This window comes from Salvelinus alpinus, chromosome 22 (genome assembly GCF_045679555.1).
Source record: "Salvelinus alpinus chromosome 22, SLU_Salpinus.1, whole genome shotgun sequence".
In the NCBI taxonomy this organism is placed as follows: Eukaryota; Metazoa; Chordata; class Actinopteri; order Salmoniformes; family Salmonidae; genus Salvelinus; species Salvelinus alpinus.
Window position 1 is genome coordinate 11,706,923 of NC_092107.1, and position 26,520 is coordinate 11,733,442.

At 42.3% G+C, this 26,520-nt stretch overlaps 1 protein-coding gene and 1 long non-coding RNA gene across 5 annotated transcripts in view; one reads left to right on the forward strand and one right to left on the reverse strand.

Annotated features, from left to right (window-relative positions):
• LOC139549740 (uncharacterized) overlaps positions 1-10,367 on the forward strand; it is a 14,627-nt gene extending 4,260 nt beyond the window's left edge. The window contains exons 3-4 of the long non-coding RNA XR_011669922.1: positions 1-9,451; positions 9,645-10,367. The exon at positions 1-9,451 is cut by the window's left edge and continues 3,023 nt beyond it. This is a non-coding gene — a long non-coding RNA (uncharacterized lncRNA). The remainder of the gene's footprint in view (positions 9,452-9,644) is intronic.
• Positions 10,026-25,788, reverse strand: LOC139549739 (glutamic acid-rich protein-like). 4 transcript variants are annotated; one of them, XR_011669921.1, is made up of 7 exons: positions 25,404-25,779; positions 15,735-15,775; positions 15,484-15,559; positions 15,066-15,140; positions 13,758-14,782; positions 12,634-13,610; positions 10,026-11,117 (listed from the first exon to the last, which is right to left on the reverse strand). XR_011669921.1 is itself a non-coding variant. In XM_071360450.1 (7 exons), the coding sequence occupies exons 1-7, from the start codon at positions 25,513-25,515 to the stop codon at positions 11,074-11,076; spliced, it is 1,425 nt and encodes a 474-aa protein (XP_071216551.1). In that variant the 5' UTR covers positions 25,516-25,788; the 3' UTR covers positions 10,026-11,073. The 4 variants fall into 4 exon arrangements, 3 of the variants coding, with proteins under 3 accessions (XP_071216551.1, XP_071216550.1, XP_071216552.1); XM_071360450.1 differs by having other exon boundaries at positions 13,544-13,610; positions 15,081-15,140; positions 25,404-25,788; XM_071360449.1 differs by having other exon boundaries at positions 13,544-13,610.
• Positions 25,789-26,520: the final 732 nt, after the last annotated feature.

The window sequence follows — 26,520 nt, forward strand, 5'->3', positions numbered from 1 at the left end:
TTTCTACCAATCCGTGGTACCTTGCCATCCCAAATAAAATACATGAATGTTTGATCCAGTGAATTAAAAAAAGATTTAGAAATAAAAATGGGTAAACATTGAAACAAATATAAAAATTTGGGCAACACATTAATTTTAATGACATTAATCCTTCCAATAAGAGAAAGAGGTAGCGAATTCCAAGAAGTAAAAGATTGTTTCAAACTGTCTGCTAGAGCAACAAAGTTTTCCTGAAACAAATTTGAATATTTCCTTGTCACTTTAATTCCCAAGTAGGTGAATTGATCCCGGACAATCCTAAACTGAAAACTTGTAAAAGAACAATTTAAAGCAGCCTTATTTACAGGAAAAAGCTCACTCTTGCCTAGATTCAGCTTGTACCCTGAGATTGATCTAAACTTTTTAAGAACAGATAAGGCACGTGGCAATGATGTATCAGGGTTGGAGATAAACAAAAGGAGGTCATCAGCATATAGCGAGACTTTCTGCTCTAAGCCCGTCCTGATTATACCTTGAATGGCATCATTAGAGCATAGTGCAATGGCGAGAGGCTTGATTGCCAAAGCAAACAACAAGGGGGAGAGTGGACAACCCTGTCTGGATCTGCTGTGCAAGGGAAAATAGTCAGAGGACAAGTTGTTAGTCCGTACCGAAGCCATGGGAGAAAAATAAAGAATCTTTATCAACGCAATGAATTTGGGGCCAAAGCCAAATCTATAAAGGGCAGCTGTTAGGTAGTCCCACTCAACGCAGTCAAATCTTTTTCCGTATCAAGTGAGACCAACACCTCCGGGTCCCCCGACGCTGGGGAGTACAGTATCTTCATAAGGCGTCTAATACTGAAAAACAAATGCCTATTTCTCACAAAGCCAGTCTGGTCAGAGTGTATTACTTGGTGCAGCGAGCCTTCCATACGGATGGCTAAAAGCTTGACTAGGATTTTGTAATCACAGTTTAAAAGCGAGATTGTGCGATGGGATCCACATTCCAGGGGGTCTTTGTTTTTCTTTAATAGTAATGAAATTGAAGCCTGATAAAGACTAGGCGGAAGCTTTGAGGTATTAAGGCACTCTGCAAATAATTGAGACAAGAATGGGCAAAGCAGACCAGAAAACGTCCTGTAAAATTTGTTTGGAAAACCGCCCGGACCCGGTGATTTACCACTTTTCATTGCGGACACTGCTGTTGCAATCTCCTCAGGTGTAAATTCTTCTTCTAGACAGTCATGGGAGTCTGTGTCAATTGAAGGCATATTCAAGCCATTAAAGAATAAATCAATAAGCAAAGGGTCTTGAGGAGATTCAGAGGTGTATAGAGCAGAGTAAAATTGTTTGAATTGATCATTGATCTCTTTATGTATAACTGTGGTGGCACCAGAGAGGGTCCTTATTTGTGGGATTAAACGTGAGGCCTCAGATTTACGGATCTGATGTGCAAGGAGTTTACTGGCCTTGTCGCCTTGTTCATACACTCTGTATCGAGCTCGCAAGAGTAACTGTTCAGCTTGCCTGGTAGAAAGCTCATCAAATTCAGATTGGAGTAGTTGGCGCTCTTTATGTAGATCAGAGGAAGGATCCGTAGCATACTTCTCATCCAATGTGGCTATGGATTCGCTCAGGTCCCGAAGTCGCTGTTAGCGAGCTTTGTTTTGGTTGGCTGTATAAGAAATAATTTGGCCAAGTAGGTATGCTTTGAGAGACTCCCATATGGTAGAGCAGGACATACCTGGCGTTGAATTGGTTTCTAGGAATAAGGTGATTTCAGAAGAAATGAAACTCCTTATCTGAGAGTAAAATGGGGTTAAGACGCCATTGATAACACTGGGGAAACTCTAGTTCAAGCACTAATGGTGAATGGTCAGAAATAACAATACTCTCGTAAGTACACCGCCGAATGTTAGGCAGAAGTTTTTTGTCCAAAAATAAGTAATCAATGCGGGAGAATGTTTGATGAACATGAGAATAAAAGGAATACTGTCTATCTGTAGCATGTAGGAAACGCCAGGCCTCACACATAGCATATTTCTGAAGAAAAGATTGAAAAAGTAGGGCACATTTAGAGGGGCCTGTAGTTCTTCGTGAGGACATGTCAAGAACTGGGGACATTGTACAGTTGAAATTTCCCCCTAAAATCAACAAATGAGAATCTAAATTGGGTATAGCAGATAAAAAGGAAGAAATGAAACTTGTGTCATCCCAATTGGGAGCATAAACACTAGCCAAAACAAGAGGGGTAGAAAACAGTTTACCGGTTACTATGACGTATCGTCCCATAGGATCAGCAAAACCTCAGAAGCTACAAAGGGAGTAGCTTTATCAACCAACATGGCAGCACCTCTTGATTTACTATGAAAGTTAGAGTGGAACACTTGACCAATCCAGTCCCTGTGCATCCTAAAATACTCACCAGTCCTCAAGAGTCTCTTGTAGAAATGCAACATTTGCATAAAAACCCTTTAAGTGTTAGCACCCTCTTACGCTTCACAGGGTTGTCAACCCCTTTGATGTTCAACGAAATGTACTTGATCGTATTATTTCGACCACCCTGAGCACTCCCGTTATACAACCCTGTCATTAGAGCATAGAGTGGAAAAGCAATGAATACCCCAAAACCCCAGAATAACTTGTCTCAGAGTAATAATGTACGGTGCAAGATACTTTGAAAAAGTACAGAAAAAAACTTAAAAGACAGAATGACAACATTAGAACTGAACAATTCAACCTCTTTCCTCCCCCCAACCACCTCCCCCTATCCCAGACAGTACCTCCCCAAACGAGGTACAAGCCTAAGTAGAACATGTTCTCTTCGCACAGTATGTCTGTGAGAGTGCGGTGTTAAACCCAAACCTACAGTCCTGCTCTTTAAAGTTACGTTTTGTGTTCGTGTATTAAGCAGCAAAAAGAGAGAAAAAAATAAAATTAAAGTGAATCCCTTGTGCAAACGAAATGACAGAAGCACCACTTGTAGATGTATATAATTATATTCCCAGTCTTATAACAGGCATTGAGAGAGAAAATAAATCAAATGTATATAGGCTCTCAACCAAAAACCTAATTTGAAGTAAGCAAATCGTACTAAAACGATACATTTTTTGTAATAATTCTTTTAAAATAATAATTGTCTAGTTTGACGATAAGACAACTTACAGCCAAGACCAAAATACTATGTGTGTGCAGCGTTGAACGTTTGCTGGGCATAAATGAAATTCAAAACCTTTCAAATTGAAGTGAAGACCCCCCAAAATGTTTAGCCTCGGGAACATTTACTGTTTACCGGGTCGGTACAAACGGATGCAGTAAACAAATAACCAAAAATATTTTGAGTCACTGGGACACTATGTAAACAAACTGAATGAGACAGCCTGGAAACACAGGAGTTAAGTAAAACCTTAATACAATGAAATTAAAATGACTGAATGCTTGTAAGGCAAGCACACTAGATGATCAAAACATTAGATCACATCAAATAAGCCAGAATGGGTTCGCCAACTCCCCAACTATACAAGAATAATATGTTATAACTAAACATTATTGTACCACAGGTGGGCTACTTACTATCCACAGTTTGCAAGCAACAATGGCTGATCTATGAGCAAGTTCAAGACTTCTTGATGTGACGTTGAATGTGAGCCATAGCCTCATCCAGAGACTCAAATGTGTAGTCTTTACCATCATGAGATAGCCATAAACGGTCCGGGAATCGCAGTCCATACTTCACACCTGGATGGTCTGATGCAAATAGTAGTTGTTTGGCCTGCCCGAAAGCTGGGCGCTGCCTGGAAACAGTGGGGGAGTAGTCCTGGTAGATAGAGAAGCTCTGTCCTTGAAAGCTCAGAGTGGTATTGCGGGCTCGTCGGAGAATCTCCATCTTCTCATGGAAAAAGTGCACTCAAAGAATTATGTCACGGGGCATCTCACCATCCCGGAACTTTGGGCGCAGCGACCGGTGGGCACGATCAATCAGGGGCTTCTCATCCAAGGCAAAAACATCCTTCAGCAGCCCAGAAACGAAATCCGTGGCGCGAGGCATTTCCGCTGACTGGGACCGATACCAGTCTCAGGTGATTGCGCTGAGAGAATCCCTCTAAACTCACACAACTCTCCTGCACCTTTTTCAAATCCGCAGCCAGGCGTTTCACGTCAGCCTCCAGGGAGGTAGTTAAGTCGGAGACATTGGTAGCGGAGGTCTCCAGTGCTGCAATCGTTGTAGTGTACGACGCTGTTGTTTTGAGTGATGTGATTTCTGGCACCGTCTCGTTCCGCAGGATGGTTAGATCTGCTTTTAAAGTATCAGAAACCTCCTGTATTCGGGCCTCAATCGTAGCAACTACCTCTGTTTTCATTCCAGCTATCTCAGAGCGTAGTAGTTTGATGGCCTCGAGAATGTTCATTTCAGCGCCGCCAGGCCAAGCCGCACCCCCGGGTAAAGTGTGAGTCCCCGAGCCCTCAGACTCAGGAGAGGGCGGTGATGAGAGTGGGTCTTGTAGGCCGGGTTTTCTCAGTCATGTTTTTGGCCTTATGTTTCGTCGACATGCTGACATTCGAAAGCAAAGTAGTCTTGGTTTTTACTGAAAGGGATCACCAAACTAATATTTGAAAATAAATACGGTTCTGATGCAAATTACAATAAACTTTAATAATACTGCGGGAGCAAACGGAAAACACGTCAGTCACACATGGCGCCCCTCCAACCCCACCTTTCTTTTATTTGAACCTTTATTTAACTAGGCAAGTCAGTTAAGAACAAATTCTTATTTACAATGACAGCCTACCCCAGCCAAACCCGGACGATGCTGGGCCAATTGTGTGCCGCCCTATGGGACTCTCAATCATGACCGGATGTGATGCAGCCTGGATTCAAACCAGGGACTGCAGTGACGCCCCTTGCACTGAGATGCAGTGCCTTAGACCGCTGTGCAACTCGGGAGCCATCAAAGCTAATCACTAAGCTAAAGACCCTGGGACTAAATACCTCCCTCTGCAACTGGATCCTGGACTTCCTGACAGGCCGCCCCCAGGTGGTAAGGGCAGGCATCAACACATCTGCCACGCTGATCCTCAACATGGGGGCCCCTCAGGGGTGCATGCTTAGTCCCCTCCTGTACTCCCTGTTCACTCATGACTGTGTGGCCAAGCATAACAAAGGAGCTGATCGTGGACTATAGGAAAAGGAGGGCCGAACATGCCCCCATTCACATTGACGGGGCTGTAGTGGAGCGGGTTGAGAGTTTCAAGTTCCTTGGTGTCCACATCACCAACAAACTAGAATGGTCCAAACACACCAAGACAGTCATGAAGATGGCACGACAACGCATTTTCCCCCTCAGAAGACTTGGAATGGGTCCCCAGATCCTCAAAAAGTTCTACAGCTGCACCATCGAGAGTATCCTGACCGGTTGCATCACCACCTGGTGTGGCAACTGCTCGGCATCCGACCGTAAGCCGCTATAAAGGGTAGTGCGTACGGCTCAGTACATCACTGGGGCCAAGCTTCCTGCCATCCAGGACCTATATACTAGGCGGTGGCAGAGGAAGGCCCAAAAAATTGTCAAAGACTCTAGTCACCCAAGTCATAGACTGTTCTCTCTGCTACCGCACGGCAAGCGGAACCGGAGTGCCAAGTCGAGGTCCAAAAGGCTCCTTAACAGCTTCTACCCCCAAGCCATAAGACTACTGAACAATTCATCAAATGGCCACCCGGACTATTTGCATTGACACCCCCCTCTCTTTGTTTTTACAGTGCTGCTACTCGCTGTTTATTATCAATAAATCAATCAAATTGATTTATAAAGCCCTTTTTACATCAGCCGATGTCACAAAGTGCTGTACAGAAACCCAGCCTTAAACCCCAAACAGCAAGCAATGCTGATGTAGAAACACAGTGGCTAGGAAAAGCTCCCTAGAAAGGCCGGAACCTAGGAAGAAACCTAGAGAGGAACCAGGCTCTGAGGGGTGGCCAGTCCTGTTCTGGCTGTGCTGGGTGGAGATTATAAGAGAACATGGCCAAGATGTTCAAACGTTCATAGATGACCAGCAGGGTCAGATAATAATCATAGTGGTTGTTGAGGGTGCAACAGGTCAGCACCTCAGGAGTAAATGTCAGTTGGCTTTTCATAGCCGATCATTCAGAGTTAGAGACAACAGGTGCGGTAGAGAGAGAGTCCAAAACAGCAGGTCCGGGACAAGGTAGCACGTTCAGTGAACAGGTCAGGGTTCCATAGCCGCAGGCAGAACATTTGAAACTGAAGCAGCAGCATGACCAGGTGAACTGGGAACAGCAAGGACTCATCAGGCCAGGTAGTCCTGAGGCATGGTCCTAGGGCTCAGGTCCTCCGAGAGAAGAGAGAGAGAAAGAGAGAGATAAAGAGAGAGAATACTTAAATTCACACAGGACACCGGATAAGACAGGAGAAATACTTCAGACATAACAGAATGACCCTAGCCCCCAACACATAAACTATTGCAGCATAAATACTGGAGGCTGAGACAGGAGGGGGCAGGAGACACTGTGGCCCTGTCCGACGTTACACAGGGCCAAACAGGCAGGATTTTACCCCACCCACTTTGCCAAAGCACAGCCCCCACACCACTAGAGGGATATCTTCAACCACCAACCTACTACCCTGAGACAAGGACGAGTATAGCCCACGCAGATCTCCCCCACGGCACAAACCCAAAGGGGACACCAACCCGGACAGGAAGATCACGTCAGTGACTCAACCCACTCAAGTGACGCACCCCTCCTAGGGACGGCATGGAAGAGCACCAGTAAGCCAGTGACCCAGCCCCCGTAATAGGGTTAGAGGCAGAGAATCCCAGTGGAGAGAGGGGAACCGGCCAGGCAGAGACAGCAAGGGCGACTCGTCGCTCCAGTGCCTTTCCATTCACCTTCACACCCCTGGGTCAGACTACACTCAATCATAGAACCTAGTGAAGAGATGAGTCTTCAATAAAGACTTAAAGGTTGAGACCGAGTCTGCGTCTCTCACATGGGTAGGCAGACCATTCCATAAAAAATTGAGCTCTATAGGACAAAGCCCTGCCTCCAGCTGTTTGCTTAGAAATTCTAGGGACAGTAAGTAGGCCTGCGTCTTGTGACTTTAGCGCACATGTAGGTATGTATGGCAGGACCAAATCGGAAAGATAGGTAGGAGCAAGTCCATGTAATGCTTTGTAGGTTAGCAGTAAAACCATGAAATCAGCCCTAGCCTTAACAGGAAGCCAGTGTAGAGAGGCTAGCACTGGAGTAATATGATTTTAAAAATGTGGTTCTAGTCAAGATTCTAGCAGTCGTGTTTAGCACTAACTGAAGTTTATTTTGTGCTTTATCCAGGTAGCCCGGGAAGTAGAGCATTGCATTACTATCTATGCATAGTCACTTTACCCCTACCTACATGTACAAATTACCACGACTAACCTGTACATAGCTGTATATAGCTTCATTATTGTTATTTTATTGTGTTACTTTTTAAAGTTTTACTTTAGTTTATTTAGTAAATAATTTCTTAGCTCTATTTTCTTAAAACTGCATTGTTGGTTAAGGGCTTGTAAGTAAGCATTTCACGGTAAGGTCCACACCTGTTGTATTTGGCGCATGTGACAAATAACATTGGATTTGATTTGATTTGTGTCTCCTCACACCTCACTATTCCTCTTCCTCTTAGTCTGTAAAACCAGGGTGGCTCATGGGCTAATAAACACCAATAGGTAAGAGCCAATAGGTAAGAGAGACTGTCTGTCTTTCTATTGCTCAGAGTCTTTTTTGCATATTTTCCCATATATTCCATATATTTGTTTAAATGTTCTGCTTTTTTGTGTGGCTCTGTGTATTGCTGCTTTGTTGACACTGTGATTTCTCTCTATAGATGTGTATTGGTGTTTATTAGCCCATGGCTTTCCCTCTAGTTCTTCAGACTTTAGTGTCCCTGCTCTCTCTCCATACCATAAATGTCTCTGATCTTCAGTATGGCTGGTCTGTCAGGTGGCCACCCTCCCTGTGTGCTGCAGAGCTTCGTCAACCCCGGTGCCGTGCTGCACAATGTGTTTGTGTTGGGAGAGGACCACTTCACTGTGGAAGAACTTCTCCCCTGGACCCCGTGGTCAATGTGGACACACCCTCACCTCTTCTTCTCCCTCTCTCGGTTTCTCTTCTTTTCTCTCTCTCTATCTCTCTTTCTCATTCTCATGCTTATACTGTGCTTTTAATCATCTGTTTCAATAAAACGTCTTCCTAATGTCTATGGTGTGTTTTGTGACTCCAGAGAGAGTAAGACAATCTTTTTCAACAGCCACGAGGTGTCCAAGCCAGAGTGCTCTCCAACCTCCCTGCAGTTAGTACGACCTCCACTATGACAATCAACCAGTGGTGGAAAAAGTACCTAATTGTCATACTTGTGTAAAAGTATAGATACCTTAATAGAAAGTTATTCAAGTAAAAGTGAAAGTCACCCAGTAAAATACTACTTGAGTAAAAGTCTAAAAGTATTTTATTTTAAATATACTTAAGGATCCAAAGTAAATGTAATTGCTAAAATATACTTAAGTATCAAAAGTAGAAGTAAAAGCATAAATTATTTATAGATTAATATTAATATTATATTAATATTAAGCAAAGCAGACAGCACCATTTTCTTGTTTTGAAATGTACGGATAGCCAGGGGCACACTCCAACACTGAGACATTATTTACAAAAGATACACTTGTCTTTAGTGAGTCCGCCAGAGCAGAGGCAGTACTGATGACCACGTGTTCTCTTGATAAGTGCGTCAATTTAACACATTTCCTGTCCTGCTAAGCATTCAAAATGTAACGAGTTCTTTGGTTGTCAGGGAAAATGTATGCAGTAAAAAGTACAATATTTTCTATAGGAATGTAGTGAAGTAAAAGTTGCCAAAAATATAAATAGTAAAGTAAAGTACAGATACACCAAAAAACTACTTAAGTACTACTTTAAAGTATTTTTACTTAAGTACTTTACACCACTGCAATCAACTATGTTGAATTTGATTCACTGGTACTGATTCCTGTACAATTGAATTAAATCTGTTTTACCCTGTTCTACTTGACCCACTGTCTACAATAGGTATTGTACTGTCCAGGTCCCGCATTCATAAAGCGTCTCAAAGTAGTAGTGCTGGTCTAGGATCTGTTTGGTTTTTTAGATCATAAAGAATAAGATCACATAGACAGGGGGACCTGATCCTAGATCAGCAATCCTACTCTGAGACACTTTATGAATACGGACCCTGAACAGATGAACTGATCATCTGTCCTGTGGTGTTGTGTCTCAGCTGGATAAGAAGGTGCCGAGGTCGCCTCCCCCAGTGGTGAGGCCATGTTTGCCCCAGTGAGGGATCTGAGGGCAGAGCTGGGCATGGCTCTGTTCGGGGTGGACGTCATCGTCAGCATCGACACACACACCCTCACTACCATCAACATCAGCATCTTCCCAGGTCACTGGGCTTTTCCATCTTTCATTTACATTTAGGTCATTAACAGACGTTCTTATCCAGAGCGACTTACAGTCATGAAAGTAACTTCATACTGCTGTATATTTGCTTCCATGTTACACTTTCACTCTTGCTCACTCTTACTCAATGTTATGTTCTCTCTCATCATCCATATCTTTCCGTCCCCCTCTTCCAGGCTATGAGGGAGTGCCTCAGTTCTTCTCCTCCCTCCTCAGTCACATTGAGTCAGTATTGGATCCCCGGGAACTGGAAGTCCCCCAGGCAACATGTCCTCTTGCTCCCTCAGCCCCCCAGGCTGAACTCTGATGCGGGTTCACTGTTGACCCTTGACCCTGACCTGGCTCATCCTCTCTGATACATCCAGAAAGCCCCTGGAAGTAGAACACCTAATTGACAATGGTTGCCTTTAAATATACTGTATCTCATAAACTGGGTCTGAGTCACCTCTTCTTGCAGATACATAGGTGCCAGGATTTTGTATGAATAGACAGAGACTGTGATCAGTGAATGAAGACAACCAACCACTACTATTATAGAAGTAACAATGATTGAGAAATATTATACACTGTGCTTTTATTGATTGACATGTAGCATATAAGACACAGTAGGCACAGATGCAGGACTCTGATTGGGCCAGTGCAATTACAAATGTTGACTTCCACTAATTTGTCCTTTACATCCCACTTACAATCCACAACCATTTGCTGGTAAAATTCATTTGGTTAATACATTTCTAAATGTTGAAATTGTATACATTCTTGAGTAAATCTCACAACACGTAGTGAGTAGCCTGACTTCTTACATGGTGTTGATGTGTTTTATATTAGTTTCCTATGAGTCCCAACAGTTACCAGTGTTATATAATTAAGTAATAAGGCCCGAGGGGAAGTGGTATGTGGCCAATGTGCCACGGCTAAGGGCTGTTCTTAAGCACGACGCAACGCGAAGTGCCTGGATACAGCCCTTAGCTGTGGTATATTGGCCATATACCACAAACCCCCAAGGTGCCTTATTGCTATTATAAACTGGTTACCAACAAAATTAGAGCAGTAAAAATACATGTTGTCATACCCGTGGTATATGGTCTGATATACCACGGCTGTCAGCCAATCAGCATTCAGGGCTCAAACCACCCAGTTTATAATTGTAAATTAATATGTTAGATAGAAAAGGAGTGTTTATATTTAAAAGTCTATTTATGATGCATTTTAATGACATAACAAAGCACATTTACAGAAAATCATCATTATTTGTTTTTAATCTGTACATTGTTATAGCTTTATAGGTTTTAATAAGCTGACTTCTTATTCTCATTCTTGTATTGCAGTTATTGTTGTTCCTCCACCTATGTTATTAACCATGCAACTGTATAGCACATAATGCACTTATATTGATTAAAAATGTGGGGGAACTGTTTCCTAACATTTCTTATTCCAACATGGTTGTGTAACAGTGGAGATCACAAACTATGAAAAACGACGACGATGAATATCAATATCTTACCAACTTAAAAACAACGTTTTAGAACAGTCATTGATTATTATGACCAAATACTGGAAATGGCTTGAGTGTAGTCGCTCCTCTCTTTAGACTTCCTTGGCTGGTTAAGATAAGAGTGCAAAGCTGGGAGAAGAGCTGGGGCGCCACCCTGACCATAGAAATATAATTATTAGAACGGACATTCCCATTCATTCCATTTCTATTAGTTTTGACCACCTCGGTGACCCAAACGACAAACAAAAAGAACTAAAGGAACAATCATGCTCAACTTATTATATAACATTATTTTATATCATTATATTTTGACCCTTGTTCTGTTATAGCATAGGAAATACACTACCGTTCAAAAGTTTGGTGTCACTTAGAAATGCCCTTGTTTTTGAAAGAAAAACAACTTTTTTGTCCATTCAAATAACATCAAATTGATCAGAAATACAGTGTAGACATTGTTAATGTTGTAAATGACTATCGTAGCTGGAAACGGCAGATTTTTTAAATGGAATATCTACATAGGCGTACAGAGGCCCATTATTAGCAACCATCACTCCGGTGTTTCAATGGCACGTTGTGTTAGCTAATCCAAGTTTATCATTTTAAAAAGGCTAATTGATCATTAGAAAACCCTTTTGCAATTATGTTAGCACAGCTGAAAACTGAGCAAGAGGACAAGTACCCTAGAGTGTCTAGTTTGAGAAACAGACGCCTCACAAGTCCTCAACTGGCAGCTTCATTAAATAGTACCAGCAAAACACCAGTCTCAACATCAACAGTGAAGAGGCGACCCCGGGATGCTGGCCTTCTAGGCAGTTGCAAAGAAAAAGACATATCTCAGACTGGCCAATAAAAAGAAAAGATTAAGATGGGCAAAAGAACACAGACACTGGACAGAGGAAGATTGGAAAAAAGTTTGTGTTCGGATCACAAAGAAGAACATTCGTGAGACGCAGAAAAAATCTAAAGATGCTGGAGGAGTGCTTGACGCCATCTGTCAAGCATGTTGGAGGCAATGTGATGGTCTGGGGGTGCTTTGGTGGTGGTAAAGTGGGAGATTTGTACAGGGTAAAAGGGATCTTGAAAAAGGAAGGCTATCACTCCATTTTGCAAAGCCATGCCATACCCTGTGGACGGCGCTTAATTGGAGCCAATTTCCTCTTACAACAGGACAATGACACAAAGCACAGCTCCAAACTATGCAATAACTATTTAGGGAAGAAGCAGTCAGCTGGTATTCTGTCTATAATGGAGTGGCCAGCACAGTCACCGGATCTCAACCCTATTGATCTGTTGTGGGAGCAGCTTGACCGTATGGTACGTAAGAAGTGCCCATCAAGCCAATCCAACTTGTGGGAGGTGCTTCAGGAAGCATGGGGTGACATCTCTTCAGATTACCTCAACAAATTGACAACTAGAATGCCAAAGGTCTGCAAGGCTGTAATTGCTGCAAATGGAGGATTCTTTGACGAAAGCAAAGATTGAAGGACACAATTATTATTTAAATTAAAAATGATTATTTATAATATTGTCAACGTCTTGACTATATTTCCTATTAATTTTGCAACTCATTTCATGTATGTTTTCATGGAAAACAAGGACATTTCTAAGTGACCCCAAACTTTTGAACGGTAGTGTACATCAATACTAAAGAGGTTTCCGTGGTCACACACCTCTTTCTGAGGGAAGATCTCAGTTGAATACTCCTCACGTCCTCATCTCCTTCTCAAACACCATTGGATGAGAAAGCCAGATGTCCCTCCCCTCTGGTCTTCTCTTACAATGACTTTTGAAAAGGAGGCGAGGAGAGAGGACGCAAGGATTTTGCAATTAAGATTCTCCTGGAGTGTTACCTCAGTTCTTCATTAACAGTCTGCTATTAACAGTGCATTAGCCAGATAGCACAATCCTTGCATTTTGTTGACATACACATGGAAATCAATCATAGGAATCGAAATGTCAATATTACAAATAACAGTGATACATTGCTTACATTAAAAGCCACAGTGACCTTAACAAATCCTACACACTGATTTTTAATTATTGCACAAAATATATACACGAGACATATCATAAAGGAGACCTCTTTCCCACGTATCATGAGATGAAGACTAACTATAGCTTTGCAAGGTTGTAAATCTTGCCTACTAAACAATCTTTGATAATGGCAGCACACAGAAAGACTGACATCTAAAGAACTTGTCATCTCTGAATGCAATATGAGAGTTAGGGGATGGGGAGAAGTGTACCTGTATGCTTGTACTAAAATGCAACTACTTACAGAAGTACATCCCATCAAAAGCATTATGATTATACCATGTTACTAAGTATGTTAGTTGTGTGTGTTTCTGTGTGTGATAGCATGAGAGAGAGAGAGCTGCATTGTGTCATTATCTCTGTTTTGTGTTGTCTGTCTGTCTGTCTGTCTGTCTGTCTGTCTGTCTGTCTGTCTGTCTGTCTGTCTGTCTGTCTGTCTGTCTGTCTGTCTGTCTGTCTGTCTGTCTGTCTGTCTGTCTGTCTGTCTGTCTGTGTCTGTGTCTGTGTCTGTGTCTGTGTCTGTCTGTGTGTAATTTAGAACTTAACGACTCCTGTGAAGCTCCCGAAGCTCTGCAGCCACTTTTCGCAGCTCTGCCTCAATCTCCAGAAGCTCCTGTAGGCACACAGAACAGGTCAGACAGTGTGTTAGGTGCACACACACACACACACACACACACAGAGAGACATAGTCAATTAACATTTACAATATCAACTTTAAAGGCTCAGTTGTGCTAAAACCTGTTGACTCTCGCCCACTTACCGCTCCTTCATCCTCCTCAACATCCTCCTTTTTGTCCTCATCCTCCTCTTCCCAATCCTCATTGTTTTCATCCTCATCTTCCTCATCTGCTTCTTCATCATCGTCGTCATCATCGTCCCTGTTCCTCTCCTTTTCAAACTGACGGGTCGACTCATCACTCGCTTTCTCCATCACTCTCTTCTGCTGAGGCTCCTTAACCTCCTTCTCACTCTCTCTTTCTTTTACCTTCTCCAATTCCTTGTGAATCTCTCCCTCCTTCTGGCTCTCTTTGTCCACTTTCGCCTCCCCGGCATTCCCGGCATTCCCTCTCTTCCTCTCCTCCTCTTCTCGCTCCTCCTCCTCTTGCACACGTTTCATCTTTTTGAGGAGCTCCTCCAGTTCCTCCTGTTTTTCCTCCCTCTCTTTCTCCTTCTCCACATTCTTCATGCTGTCCTGTTCCTCCAGCAGCTCCTTGAGCTCCCGCTCCACCTTCCCTTTCTCCACCAGCAGCTCCACCTCGTTGTTCTTCCTCTCCTCGCTGTGTTTCCTCTCTTCCTTCTCAAGAATATCTAGCTGCTCTTTCTCTCCCTTTTTCTGCTCCTCCTCCTCCTCATCCTTCTTCCTCTTCTCCTCTGCTTCTGACCCTCTCTGGAGCTCTTTCTCCTTCACCGACTCGTACCTTTTCTTCTTCAGCTCCTTGAGCAGCTCCTCAAGCTCCCTGTCCTCTTTTTCCTCCTCTCCTATCTTCCTTATCTCCTTTGCGAGGAGCTCCTCCAGCTCTTTGGCGCTCTCTTCCTCATCCCCCCTTTTGTCCTCCAGTCTGGGCTCTTCTCTTATCTCCTCATTTGTTCTGTCCTTCATCTCCACCTTCTCCTCCTTCTCTACCCCTTTTGCCTTCGTCTCTTTCTCTCTCAGTTCTTCTTTCTCAGTCTCCTTCTTGTCATTATTCTGCTCCTCCTTCCTCCCCTCTCTGTCCCTCTCTCCCTCAGCCTGGTTCTCCTCATATCGCTCGTTCTCCCTCCCATACTCTCTCTCTTTTTCCCTCTCTGTAAGAATAAAGTAAATTTAGGTAGATAGTTACTGTACAATTTAAAGCATATTACAACAAGTACAACAAAACACGTTTATAAAGATTTTATCTTGATTTACATGTTATTTACATGTTTAATTACCTGACTCTAAAACCAACATAGCATAGCAAAGCTATTGCAACAATTAGACTGATTCTGTTAATAAATCAGTATATTTTGACATTCCATATCACTGTGTACCAATTTCTGATCCCAGTCCGTCCCTGGTTACTTCACTAGTAAAGTATTAGCTAATAACCGTAGTCAGACTGACCCTCCTGGGCTAGCTCCTGCAGCTCTCTCAGGAGACCCTGGTGCCTGTTGACAGCATCACCTGCACAACACAACACAACACTGGTTGCTCAACACCGACCATGTCCATCTTATCAAAATACACATAATCATACCTATCTGCCTGAGTGACAGGTGTTTCCGTGAATATTTGTAATGGAAGATTGATTCAATGGATGAAATAATGAACAGCATTATAGTCAAATGTAAAAGGATATTCCTCACGTACAGTAAGTAATGATTCCATCGTCATGATAAACTAAATCAAAATGTTGACGCATTACAATGTCATAGTGAATACAGGTAGAAAGTGCACTGTGTGACCTAGTGCGTCTGTGCAGCTGAGGGAGGTTATGTCAGATAAGAGATAAGGTAGGCGCTGTCACCTGTTTTCCGTTTGTCACAGCCAGAATGTGGCACACCGCCGTTACTCTTCAGAGAGTCCTGAATACAGTCAGCGACCTGAGAGCACACGCACACAAACACACCCACAGACAAACACACCCACACACAGAGGACAGTCAGACACAGTCAATTAGCTATTGCAGCATCAATATCAATAACCACAATATGTTAGAAGTGTTATAATACACTCATAAAAAAATCAGAGCGATAACACAAATGCTTTGTCTCTGACCTTTCCAACCTGTAGAGAGGAGGATAGAGGAAGGCATCCCACTAGAGAGAGAGAGAGAAATAAATGTAGTCTTTCCAAATAATTGCATATTTTGCCAACAATAACACACCAACTGATTAATGGTCTGCTGAATGTTCGTTTTTTTCTCTTGCTTTGTTTGCTCTTTTACATATTAAGTCTATCTCTGATAAGATACCCAGGAAAGGGCTGACAACAGCCCATATTAATATATGTAGCCTTAGAAATAAGGTTCATGAAATCATTAACTTGCTCACATCAGATAACGTTCACATACTGTATAAGCGCATACAGCCATTTCTGAGACTCAATTAGATCATTATTTTGATGATACAGCAGTAGGAATATGAAGATATAACATCTATAGAAGAGGCAGGAATGCTTATGGGGGAGGTGTTTCTGTATATATTCAGAGCCATATCCCTGTAATGCTTAGAGAAGATCTCATGTCAAGTGTTATTGAAGTGTTGTGGTTGCAAACACTACAGGAACAACATCATCCACATGTATGGATCACATTTTTACTAATACTGTAGAACTTCGTTCTAAAGCTGTATCCGTACCCATTGGATGCAGTGTTGATAATATAGTGGCTATATCCAGGAAAGACAAAGTTACAAAGAGCTGGGACTAAAATAGTATAAGAGATCATACAAAAGATTGTGCTATGACTCTTATGTGGATGATGTTAAAAATATTTATTGGGCTGATGTGATTAATAAGGAGCATCCTGTACTTTATGAATTTATGAAATTGATTCTTCCAATTATTGATAAACGTGCACCTGTTAAGAAACTGACTGTTAGAATTGTTAAGGCTCCATGGTTTGATGAGGAATTGAAAAACTGTATGGTTGAAAGAGTTGGGGCAAAATGAGTGACTAATAAGTCTGGCTTCACATCTGACAGTATTCATGCATAAAAAAACTAATAATGAAAGAAAAGCATTGTAAGTTTGTAAGTTAGTGTGGGAGAGGTGGAACAATAATTGTTATCATTCAATAATGACAAACCTGGCATTGACAATTTATACAGATGGAAAGCTACTGAGCATGGTTGCTGACTCTATAGCGACTCCTATCCGTCATATCTTTAATCTGAGCCTAGAGGAAAGTGTTTGTCCTCAGGCCTGGAGGGAAGCAGTAGTCATTCCACTACCCAATAGTGGTAAAGCTGCCTTTACTGTTTCAAATATCCGACCTATCAGCTTGCTGCCAAGCCTGGTCTCATACACTAGACATAACATAATAACTGTAAATCCAGGACACTCAAATGAGTAGGATATGTTAAGTTTGGTATGGTTACATAAGATAGATGGTTACTTAAGTAGGGTGGCTGGTTGCGAGTTCAAATCTCATCATGGACAACTTTTGCATTTTAGCTAATTAGCAACTTTCTACCACTTTTTAGCTACTTTGCAACTACTTAGCATGTTAGCTAACCCTTCCACCAAATGCTAACCCTTCCCCTAACCCCAGTGGTGGGCCGTCAGGGCCTGCAAGGCCTTCTCTGCTGGCCTAAACATCATCAGAATATAAATTTTTTTTAAATATATTTTCCCACAAATATGTATTAAATTATTCCCCAGAGTAAGAGTTATACTCTTCATTTCATAGCTTTCCTCTTGGTTGCACTGCTTCCAGCCCCAGGTTGAGATTTGGAGGGCTGGTGTTAGTAAAACGTTTACTGTTGACAGGAGAACAAGAGGAGACAATAGGACGAGGTGGATAATTTTATAATAAGGCCGTTTAATCACATGTAAAGATATCTTAGTAAAATCTTGCAGCAAGGCTCTTTCAGTCTGACTCCTAGTGAATCGTCCGGGAAAGAGGCCAGTTTCCAGAAATGTACAGTACTATATAGACAACAAGCAAAGTAGGTAGATCTGCGAGTCCGGCCTTCCGATTGGTCGATCTGGGTCTTGGGTAGTCCTGATCAGGCCTGGTGTCCACGTTCCATTGGTTCCTGAGAGTTCTTTGTCCTGAGGTCCAACCATGGGTTGGGTGTGTCTGTGTGATTGTCATGGGGGAGGGGAATTGTGGGTGCCGTGTATATGTCCTATGTGTCCAGCATATGTCCAAGAGAAAGAGGGGGTGTGTATGTTGTGTCAACTTATAGGTAATGTTGAGAAGTTGTTAAAACAAGTTACCAATATCTAATACAATTTCTTACACTGGTCTTTATGTTAGATCTTTTATCCAATCATATTCAGCCATCATGTGTTGCCAGGGGTCTAAAATCTGCTCTTAGGCCTTCAGAATCAACAGTGCAGGCGCTTGTAGCTTAAAGTGAATGGAAATTAAAATTTTGTGTCAACCAATCAGCTTTAGAGTTGGCTATTGTACGCCTGCTGGCTGGCTCCAGTGTTACACAGGAGCCAGCTAGCAGGCGTAGGGCGTCCACGTCTTTTGATTGGATTACCAATATTGAGAGGCAGGTCCTATGGGCAGGTCTATGCAGATCTAGGAAACTGAATTTGATAAACGAATTAATTCGCGTACTACCTAAACTGTTTTTTGAACCCACAATGGCGGAAGGAGGAGAAGATATCGATTTGGTCGAGGATATAATTATAACGCCATTCTCAAGACGAACTTTTCAAGAAAAGTTAGACATTGTAAGGAGAGGTCGCCCGACGCCACAAAGCCTGTCACAGGCGGGAAAGGGGTTCGTTCGTTCGCCACTTTCAAAGTTTCAACTATGAGCGCTGTCAATGGCTCACAGGCTCCGAGAAGCACTGCAAACTGTACTGCTGGGAATGCCTATTATTTGCAAGTGATCGATTTGATGTTTGGAGCCACACTGGCTTTGCAAACTTGAGTTGTCTAACCAAGGCAGCAACGAGACACCAAAGTACGCCTGGGCACTTACAAGCAATGGTGCTTTTGAAAACGTTTGGGGACACCAGAGTGGAGCTACAGCTCTCACTCGTCCTGCGTTATGTGACGGACATGGGAGTCAAGGAGCGATTTATCCGGTTTGAAGATGTGACAAGCGGCAAGCGAGCTGATGACATTGCCGCTCTTATTTTCCGTTTCTTGGAGGAAAATGAATGTAGTCTGGATAAAGTTGTGGCACAGTGTTTTGATGGCGCAGCAGTCATGGCATCTGGACTCAATGGGGTGCAGGCTAAAGTTAAGGAGAGGGCACCGATGGCCTTATTCATTCACTGCTATGCACATCGACTAAATTTAGTACTGACTCAAGGAGCCTCAAAGCTTAAAGAATGCAAGGTCTTCTTTGCCAACCTCAATGGCCTTGCAGCATTTTTCTCACGATCCCCTAAGCGCACGCAACTGTCTAATAATCAGTCTTTGGTGAGTAGGCATACAATGCATGTTATTTTTTATTAAATGTGTATGTATGTTTCGCATTTTATTTCGTTAATATTAAATAGCCTATATATTAACAAAATAAAATGGCAAATAGCCTATGTTGCAAATTATTTGTTTTCTTTTATTTTCAGTGAATAGTTATGTGTCTTTATCATCACGGTGAAACTGCTTTGGGTGCGACAATGCGCTGTTTAGTGAACACACTGTATTTATTTTTTGGGGGACTTAAAGCTCAAAGTTTGTGGACCAGAAATGGATAGAAGAAGAATATTAATATAACTCTGTTGCACTCGACTATGTTCTTGCCTATTAGTTGAACTGTACTGTATTGTACTCTTCCCCTGCAATTCTCTGAAAAAAATGTCAATTTCAAGGTGACGCAACGCCTGGTTATACTGCGTTTCTGTCTAAATGTATAGTGTCTAGAGCCATGGCATCTAAATGATGGTAATAACAGGTGGATTAATTCGGGTGGGACTGTGTAGGACCTCACTGAAGGCCCAGGCGCCAGGCCCACGGCACGCTACTGCCTAACCCTAACCTTAACCCTTTAACTTAACTCCTAAACTTATCCCTAACCGCTAGCCTAGCTAATATTAGCCACCTAGCTAGAATTCGTAACATATCATACATTGAGCAAATTAGTAACAATGTATATTTTGCAAATTTGTAACCTATTGTACATTTTGCAAATTCGTAACAGGACTTGCTTCCATTCAGCCACAAGAGCATTAGTGAGGTCGAGCACTGATGTTGGCCGATTTGGCCTGGCTCTCAGTTTGCGTTCCAATTGATCCCAAACGTGTTTGATGGGGTTGAGGTCAGGGCTCTGTGTAAGCCAGTCAAGTTCTTCCACACCAATCTCGTATGGACCTCGCTTTGTGCACGGGGCTTTGTCATGCTGAAACAGGTGAGGGCCTTCCCCAAACTGTTACCACAAAGTTGGAAGCACAGAATCGTCTAGAATGTCATTGAATGCTGTAGCGTTAACATTTCCCTTCACTGGAACCAATGGGCCTAGCTAGAACCATGAAAAACAGCTCCAGACCATTCCTCCAACAAACTTTACAGTTGGCACTATGCATTGGGTCAGGTAGCGTTCTCCTGCCATCCTCCAAACCCAGATTAGTCTGTCAGATTGCCAGATGGTGAAGTGTGATTCATCACTCCAGAGAACACGTTTCCACTGCCCCAGAGTCAAATGATGGGGAGCTTTACATCACTCCAGCCGAAACTTGGCATTGCGCATGGTGATCTTAGGCTTGTATGCGGCTGCTCGGCCATGGAAACCAATTTGATGAAGCTCCCGACAAACAGTTCTTGTGCTGTCGTTGCTTCCAGAGGCAGTTTGGAACTCGTTAGTGAGTGTTGCAACCAAGGACAGACGATTTTTACGCACTACGCGCTTCAGCACTAGGCGGTCCCCTTCTGTGAGCTTATGTGGCCTACCACTTCGCGGCTGAGCTGTTGTGGTTCCTAGACGTTTCCAATTCACAATCACAGCACTTACAGTTGACCGGGGAAGCTATAGCAGGGCAGAAATTTGACAAACTGACTTGTTGGAAAGGTGGTATCCTATGACAGATACACGTTGAAAGTCACTGAGCTCTTTAGTAAGGTCATTCTACTGCCAATGTTTGTCCATGGAGATTGCATAGCTGTGTGCTCAATTGTATACACCTGTCAGCAACAGCTGTGGTTGAAATAGTTGAATCCACTAATTTGAAAGGGTGTCCACATACCTTTGTATTGTATATTGTATATATACACCAAATGGCTATTGCTGTAAAGAGATTACAATGAAAAGCCTCCAATCTGTCTTTTAGTTATCAAAATGATTAATTGAGCGAACAGTAGCCTATCTTAATGGCACCAGTGGAGAACATCGGCCATATCCCTGGTGAGGTGCATATTCACCGTCTTTATCATTGGGTCAGTGCCACTTTTGTTTGTTTTTGAACAGTAATTTCCTCCTCTAGGTTAGATGGACGTCATATTGTGTCTCCCCTTTTCGTAGGCCGATTATATGGATCAGATAACATCGTTTTTATTGATCTGTTTGTCAGTGTCAGCAGAGAATTTTTGGAGCAAAAAACTAAATGTGTGTGCGGACTTCGGTGTCCCGTACCTGTAAGAAATTAAATCTACTTTCACCCCTGGTGGCCAGTAATAAACTGATCCTGAACATCTCTAAATCTAAAAGCATTGTATTTGGTACAAATCAATCCCTAAGTTATAGACCTCAGCTGAATCTGGTAATGAATGGTGTGGCTGTTAAACAAGTTGAGGAGACAAAATTATTTGGTGTTACCTTAGATTGTAAACTATCATAGTCAAAACATATAGATTCAATGGTTGTAAAGATGAGGAGAGGTCTGTCCGTAATAAAGAAATGTTCTGCTTTTTTAACATCACACTCCACAAAGCAAGTCCTGCAGGCTCTAGTTTTATCTTATCTTGATTGTTGTGATATGGTCAAGTGCTGTAAAGGGCTGTAAAGAAAGACCTAGTTGAGCTGCAGCTGGTCCAGAACAGAGCAGCACATCTTGCTCTTCATTGTAATCAGAGGGCTAATATTAATACTATACATGCCAGTCTGTCTTGGATAAGAGTTGAGGAAAGACTGACTGCATCACTCCTTGTTTTAAAAGAAACATTAATATGTTGGAAATACCAAATTGTTTGCATAGTGAACTTCCACACAGCGCTGACACACACACTTACCCCACCAGACATGCCACCAAGGGTCTTTTCACAGTCCCCAGGTCCAGAACAAATTCAAGGAAACATACAGTATTATACAGAGTCATGAGTGCATGGAACTCCCTTCCATCTCATTCAGAGCAAGTGAACAGCAAACCTGGTTTCAAAAAACAAATAAAGCAACACCTCACAGCACAACACCTCTCCCCCATGTGACCTACTTGTTGTGTGTATGTACTGACATGTATGTGGAACTGATAGACTCACACACACTACATGTTCATGTTTTTAAATGTACAGTTGAAGTCGGAAGTTTACATACACTTAGGTCGGAGTCATTAAAACTCGTTTTTCAACCACTCCACAAATTTCTTGTTAACAAACTATAGTTTTGGAAAGTCAGTTAGGACATCTACTTTGTGCATGACACAAGTAATTTTTCCAACAATTGTTTACAGACAGATTATTTAACTTATAATTCACTGTATCACAATTCCAGTGGGTCAGAAGTTTACATACACTAAGATGACTGTGCCTTTAAACAGCTTGGAAAATTCCAGAAAATGACTTTATGGCTTCAGAAGCTTCTGATAGGCTAATTGACATCATTTGAGTCAATTGGAGGTGTAGCTGTGGATATATTATTCAAGGCCTACCTTCAAACTCAGTGCCTCTTTGCTTGACGTCATGGGAAAATCAAAAGAACTCAGCCAAGACCTCCACAAGTCTGGTTCATCCTTGGGAGCAATTTCCAAACGCCTGAAGGTACCACGTTCATCTGTACAAACAATAGTACGCAAGTATAAACACCATGGGACCACGCAGCCGTCATACCGCTCAGGAAGGAGACGCGTTCTGTCTCCTAGAGATGAACGTACTTTGGTGCAAAAAGTGCAAATCAATCCCAGAACAACAGCAAAGGACCTTGTGAAGATGCTGGAGGAAACGGGTACAAAACTATTTATATCCACAGTAAAACGAGTCCTATATCGCCATAACCTGAAAGGCCGCTCAGCAAGGAAGAAGCCACTGCTCCAAAACCGCCATAAAAAAGCCAGACTACGGTTTGCAACTGTACATTGGGACAAAAATTGTACTTTTTGGAGAAATATCCTCTGGTCTGATTAAACAAAAATAGAACTGTTTGGCCATAATGACCATTGTTATGTTTGGAGGAAAAAGGGATAGGCTTGCAAGCCGAAGAACACCATCCCAACTGTGAAGCACGGGGGTGGCAGCATCATGTTGTGGGTGTGCATTGCTGCAGGAGGGACTGGTGAACTTCACAAAATAGATGGCATCATGAGGAGGGATAATTATGTGGATATATTGAAGCAACATCTCAAGATATCAGTCAGGAAGTTAAAGCTTGGTCGCAAATGGGTCTTCCAAGTGGACAATGACCCCAAGCATACTTCCAAAGTTGAGGTAAAATGGCTCAAAGACAACAAAGTCACAAAGCCCTGACCTCAATCCTATAGAAAATTTGTGGGTAGAACTGAAAAAGTGTGTGCAAGCAAGGAGGCCTACAAACCTGACTCAGTTGCACCAGTTGTCAGGAGGAATGGGCCAAATTCACCCAACTTAGTGTGGGAAGGTTGTGGAAGGCTACCCGAAACGTTTGGCCCAAGTTAAACAATTTAAAGGCAATGCTACCAAATACTAATTGAGTATATGTAAACTTCTGACCCCCTGGGAATGTGATGAAAGAAATACAAGCTGAAATAAATAATTATCTTGTCACGTCCTGACCATAGAAAGCCTGTATTTTCTATGGTAGAGTAGGTCAGGGTGTGACTAGGGGTGTTTAGTCTAGTTTATTATTTCTATGTAGGGTTCTAGGTTTATTTTCTATGTTGGTGTTTGTGTATGATTCCCAATTAGAGGCAGCTGGTAATCGTTGTCTCTAATTGTGGATCATACTTAAGTTGCATTTTTTTCCACCTGTGGGTTATGGGATATTGTTTGTTTAGTTGCCTGTTCCCATTGCATTGTCGTCACGGTTCGTTTATTCTTTATTTTGTTTTGTATTTGCTTAAGTTTCACTTTAATTAAAATATGTGGAACTCGAAGTATGCTGCGCCTTGGTCCAACCATCATTATTACGAACATCGTGACATCTCTATTATTCTGACATTTCATATTCTTAAAATAAAGTGGTGATCCTAACTGACCTAAAACAGGGAATTTTTACTGGGATTAAATGTCAGGAATTGTGAAAAACTGAGTTTAAATGTATTTGGCTAAGGTGTATGTAAACTTCCGACTTCAACTGTATACATAGTGAGGTGATTGAACATTGCCAGGAAATAAAAAGAAAGTCATTGAATTGTTTGGCCTAAAAGTAGCCGGATCTATTTTTAAGGCCAAGACAGTCACATGCTAACAGGACAGAAAAGGACCTTGTAATCCTCCCTCAAGGAGGAAGTGGAAATCTCCATATTATTAGTTCACAGCCTCACAGGGAGTCCAATGAATTGTACTCAAACGACTGAGTCACTGAACCCCTGACATATCTCATTAAAGCCACTGCCTTCTCTGTGTCAATAAAGCTATTCCCGTGGTGCGTCAATCAATTGGTCATTGATAATGGAGGTCAATGGTAACGGGGCTGTTGTGTGGGAGAGTGTTTTTTCCTAAACTGGGACACAGATCCTTTAAAGCTGCAATCCCATGTTGATTGGCTTGGCAGGCCTCCAGTCACCCGCTGTATACCAAAGGCAATTGGCAAGGAGATTTGGGTCTGTATGTTCACACACACATAGGTGACTTTAACACCTCTACACAGTGCGCACAGAGCATTAGCCTTAAGCTCAGTTATATTTAACACTTATATAATACATGTACAGCCTACCCTCCCGTTCTCACAACATTACATCCATACATCTTTACTCCCAAAACACTCCCTGACACTGATACAAAACTGCTCACATCAAACCATGGTCATCGGGTCAATACTTGGATATTCAGACAGGACATGGTTGTAAAAGATTTAGGTTTAACAGTTACATGAGCGCACGTGCACTGTTTTCGTCACCTGTCGTGCGCGACAGCATAATTCACATTTAGGTTGATGTAGAAATACACTTGATTTATGTCATTTTTACATAAGAGTATATCCAATACACACACATGCGATAACAATCAATATGTAGGCAATCACAGGGGAAACCTAACTCGCTTTCTGGATAGACTACGGACAGATTTAGCGTTACTGACCAACCGGATAAGGTGCGCTCTAAACAAATTATGTAATAAGTCGATCTTGATCCTAAATCTTAAAAGCGAAGATATCCTACCAATTTACCTTTTTGTACTTTTGTCATTTTGGTTGAATTGTCGCACAATCCATTCTCCCCTCCGTTTTATTTATAGGCTATATTATCAAAATATAAACATGCTCTAAATAGCATAAACATTCCGCTTAACTGCAATCAATAACCTACAATCACACGTTTTAGCTAATGTCCCAAGCAAAGCTATAACTAAAATGCCTATAGGCTGTTAGAACAGGCAGGCTATGATCTCGGCTAACATACGCGTTATCTAACACTGGATACGCTCATACACTGATTGATCAGCAGCCTCACAAATGAATCCCTGATTTTCCTTACCTCCACTGAAGGTCCAAAGCAACGCCGTGAAAATAAGAACTCCCATAGGATCTGAATATAAAGGCCTTAAAGAAAAGGAAATAACCTTGAAATAATAATGCGGCGACCTCATTATCAAGTCGAGCGAGGACCCGCTGAGGAGGAGCTGAGGCGCGTGTGCTTGGCTCAAAGGGCCAGGTGATGCAGGACAGGTCTGGAGGATGATGCCCCGTCAAGGAGTAACAACTAACGCAGTGATAACGAGAGGATTGCTAGCACCAAGCTGTTGACCACATCTGACCGGAGGTAACGCCAATTCTCTGGTGTTCAATCTCATGGCTCAGCAGCAGATTTGTATTACAACACATAACCTGCCCTGCTGTTGGCATTTAGGCTTTACGTGAAGAGGGGGACGGGAGACACGTTTGTTTTATTTTAACAAGGAGTGTACATTTCAATTATGTGTTATTATAACTAGGTGGTTCGAGCCCTGAATGCTGATTGGCTGACAGCCATGGTATATCAGACCATATACCACGGTATGACAAAACATTTGTTTTTACTGCTCTAATTAAGTTGGTAACCAGTTTATAATAGCAATAAGGCACATTGGGGATTTGTGATATATGGCCAATATACCATGGCTAAGGGCTGTGTCCAGGCACTCCGCTTTGCATCATGCATATACACCTCCTCATGCCTTATTGTTTAATTATAGGAGTATCTAGCACAATTAATTACACATTTAGAGTTGATGACATGTAATGCCCAGCCTAATGGGCACAGCATTTTGTCCACATCTTTGCCTGTATTTTCTGACTATTGGAAAGGGGCACATTATACCTCTGGGCTTCATTACCAATTCTATTCTAATCCATTTCCCAGCATTAAGGATAGGAACGCAGTCATTGCAGCAATGTTTTGTGCCTCTATACTCAGTAATTCCAGTGTGCTAGTACTTCCAGGCAGTAGACATGAAGGACCCTGTGTTCCCTCTCCTGAATGATACGCTTCTGACAGAGCAAGCACTGCACCTATGTGGGGCATAAACAGGGGTCCAATGAATAAAACCACCAGATCTGAAATACTTATTTGCCATAAGATGTTGTTTTTGAGTATATTTACATATAAAAGCATA